The sequence below is a fragment of the Morus notabilis genome, unplaced genomic scaffold (assembly GCF_000414095.1).
Source record: "Morus notabilis unplaced genomic scaffold, ASM41409v2 Scaffold412, whole genome shotgun sequence".
NCBI classification, from domain to species: Eukaryota; Viridiplantae; Streptophyta; class Magnoliopsida; order Rosales; family Moraceae; genus Morus; species Morus notabilis.
The window spans coordinates 145,163-147,758 of NW_010362086.1; the positions used below are offsets into that span (position 1 = coordinate 145,163).

At 37.3% G+C, this 2,596-nt stretch overlaps 1 protein-coding gene across 1 annotated transcript; it reads left to right on the top strand.

Annotated features, from left to right (window-relative positions):
• The first annotated feature begins 614 nt into the window (after positions 1-614).
• LOC21388306 (DUF724 domain-containing protein 3) lies at positions 615-1,427 on the top strand. Its single transcript, XM_010101087.2, has 2 exons — positions 615-1,167; positions 1,310-1,427. The coding sequence occupies exons 1-2, from the start codon at positions 758-760 to the stop codon at positions 1,323-1,325; spliced, it is 426 nt and encodes a 141-aa protein (XP_010099389.2). The 5' UTR covers positions 615-757; the 3' UTR covers positions 1,326-1,427.
• Positions 1,428-2,596: the final 1,169 nt, after the last annotated feature.

A 2,596-nucleotide genomic window follows, 5' to 3' on the forward strand; every position in this document is an offset into this window, starting at 1 on the left:
AGAGGGGGGGTCGTAGTCGCAGGCATCCGGAGGGGTGGGCAGTCGGAGAAGACGGTGGCGGGCAGTTGGAGAAGATGGCGGCGGGCCAGTCGGAGAGGAGCGACAGTGGGTGTTCGCCGGATCTCCCGCCTCTTCTTCGGCTGGAGAAGACAGAGAAGAAAAGAAAAAAAAAAACAATTGAAATCAGTTTTTAGCTTTTTCAGCTGAAAACGAAAACGTGAAAATGAAAACGGATTTTTTCCGTTTTCAGTTTTTCACAAAAAGATAAAAACGTTTTTGTTTTTATTTTCTAAAAAATTTTGTGCCAAACGCGTTTTCACTTTTAGCCCGTTCACTTCGCCGATTCGAGTTTGTAATTCGAGTTGAGATGTGATTTTGTGTGAGAACTTTTTACTGTAGTAAAAAAGTTAGATGTGACTGTTTCTGAGAGCTTTTTACTGTAGCAAAACTCGAATTCTAAACTCGAATCGGCGAAATAAACGGGGCATTGTGTTTTCATTTTTTTGTTTTGAAAAACGTGAAAAATAAAAATAAAAACAAAACCAAACAGTCCTATAGTTTCTTTCTTTTTTTTTTTTTGAACGGAAAATTTTTCATCAATAAATTTAAGTTTCCTTTTAAGAGTCGGAAACACATTCCCAACTTTCCCAATTTCTGATTTCCATATATAAAGATCCCAATTCTGCATTCCGAAAATTCACTTCCAATTTCCAAACAAACAAACTCCTTGGTCTCCAAGTTTCTAGTCTTTCAACAAATGGAGTTTCGGAGGGGAGACAAGATCGAGGTCTGCAGCAAAGAAGAAGGTTTCGTGGGCTCGTACTATGAGGCGACGGTGGTGTCGCAACTGCGAAAGGACTTGTACGTTGTCCAATACAAGAATCTTCTTGAAGACAACAACGATTCCGAGCCTCTGGTCGAGACCGTACGAGCTGGGGAAGTACGGCCCGTACCTCCCCAGATTCCGGCGTCTGAGTTCGGTCTTTTTGACGCTGTCGATGCCTTCGACAATGACGGTTGGTGGGTCGGAGCGATTTCCGGGAAAAAAGGCTCCGATGATTACTTTGTCTTCTTTGAGACCACCGGCGATGAGATTGCTTATCCTGTTTCTCGTTTGAGGGTTCATCTTGATTGGGTCAAGGCCAAGTGGGTTTCTCCCAAGCAAAGGTGGTTATTAATTTATTCATAATCTCTCTACTTACTTTTCTTTTCTTTTTGATTAATTTTGGTGGGTTTTAGGTTCTGGGTTTGTTTTTCATTCTCTTGAATGTTTTGTCTGATTTTTTTTTTTTTTTTTGGTTTTTTTTAGAAGGTTAAGAGGATAAGGATTGTGCATGGTGGAGAGGAATGCGGAGAAATATGGTCTCAAGCGATAATGGCCCGCCGATGGTTCGTTCTTTCTAGGACTCTCAAGTTGGAAGACAGAGATCGTGATCAGTATAAAATATATATATATATATATATATGTAAATATAATATATATAATATACATATACATATATATATATATATATGTTTGTATGCAGTTAATGCTTTGTGTTAGAATGATGGGAAAGTACCAAGAGCAAAAGATGCATATTTGGTTTTGACACTAGGTACCATAGTATATGTGAATGATTTACTGTTAATTACTAGCTGCAATTACAAGTTTCTTTAATTTTTTCTTTTTTCCTTTTTATGGGAAGGGATTTAGAAGTTTCTTAATTAGTTCATTGTCGATTTTTCATTTGGAAATTTGAATTTGTTTTAAAGAATCTTGATTTATTATCGTTTCTTTCCCCAACCAAACGTGCCCCATAGAGTCTTATTGTTCTTTCTGTCTAGAACGCCGACTCTATCTCGGAGGTTAAAAATATGGGCTTAAACAAATGTGGCGTCTAATCAGATCAAGAGTAAATCGATTGAAAGTTGGCACCAAATAATACCCAAACTTTGCAAAGATTTTAATTGCACAAACGACAACTTGATGGACAGATAGTTGCAAGCAAAATCAAGTTGGAGAGTGGGAGATCCAAGCACAATCAAAGATAAAGAGCTATTAATAATTCATTTTTTAAAAAACCTATCACAGAAATATGCACACACAAAAAAAAAACCATAAACATTTATGTCTCTGGTACGTTTATAATTGACACCTCTCATTTTACTTAGTGCTGAAACTTTAGACGGGCCGCCTGGGACCGCCCGAAAAGCCTGAGGATTTACCTGAGCCCGAGCCCAACCCGCCCGAGATTTCCGGGCCGCCCGCCCGAGCCCGAATTTCACATTGAACGGGCCATGGGCTTGTATTCGGCGACCCGAGCCCGCCTGAATTGCCCAAATTTTTTGAACTTTTTTTTAATATTAAGTTATATATATATATATTATATATATATATATTACAATTTGAAATGAACACACGAATTATATAAAAAAATTATTTCTTTATTAATTTTTAAATTTATAATTCATGATTGCCTCGTTAAAAACCGTACCAAGAAAAACCCAATTGGGATAAAAACTTGGCAAGGAAAAAAGAGTGCAATCATTTTGTGACGAATTACAAATTGTACAAACTTACATTGTTTATTAAATTACAAATACAATGTAAAAAGTA

Excerpts from the sequence above, each read along its gene's own strand:
- LOC21388306 (XM_010101087.2), top strand. The coding sequence starts at position 758 with ATGGAGTTTCGGAGGGGAGACAAGATCGAGGTCTGCAGCAAAGAAGAA.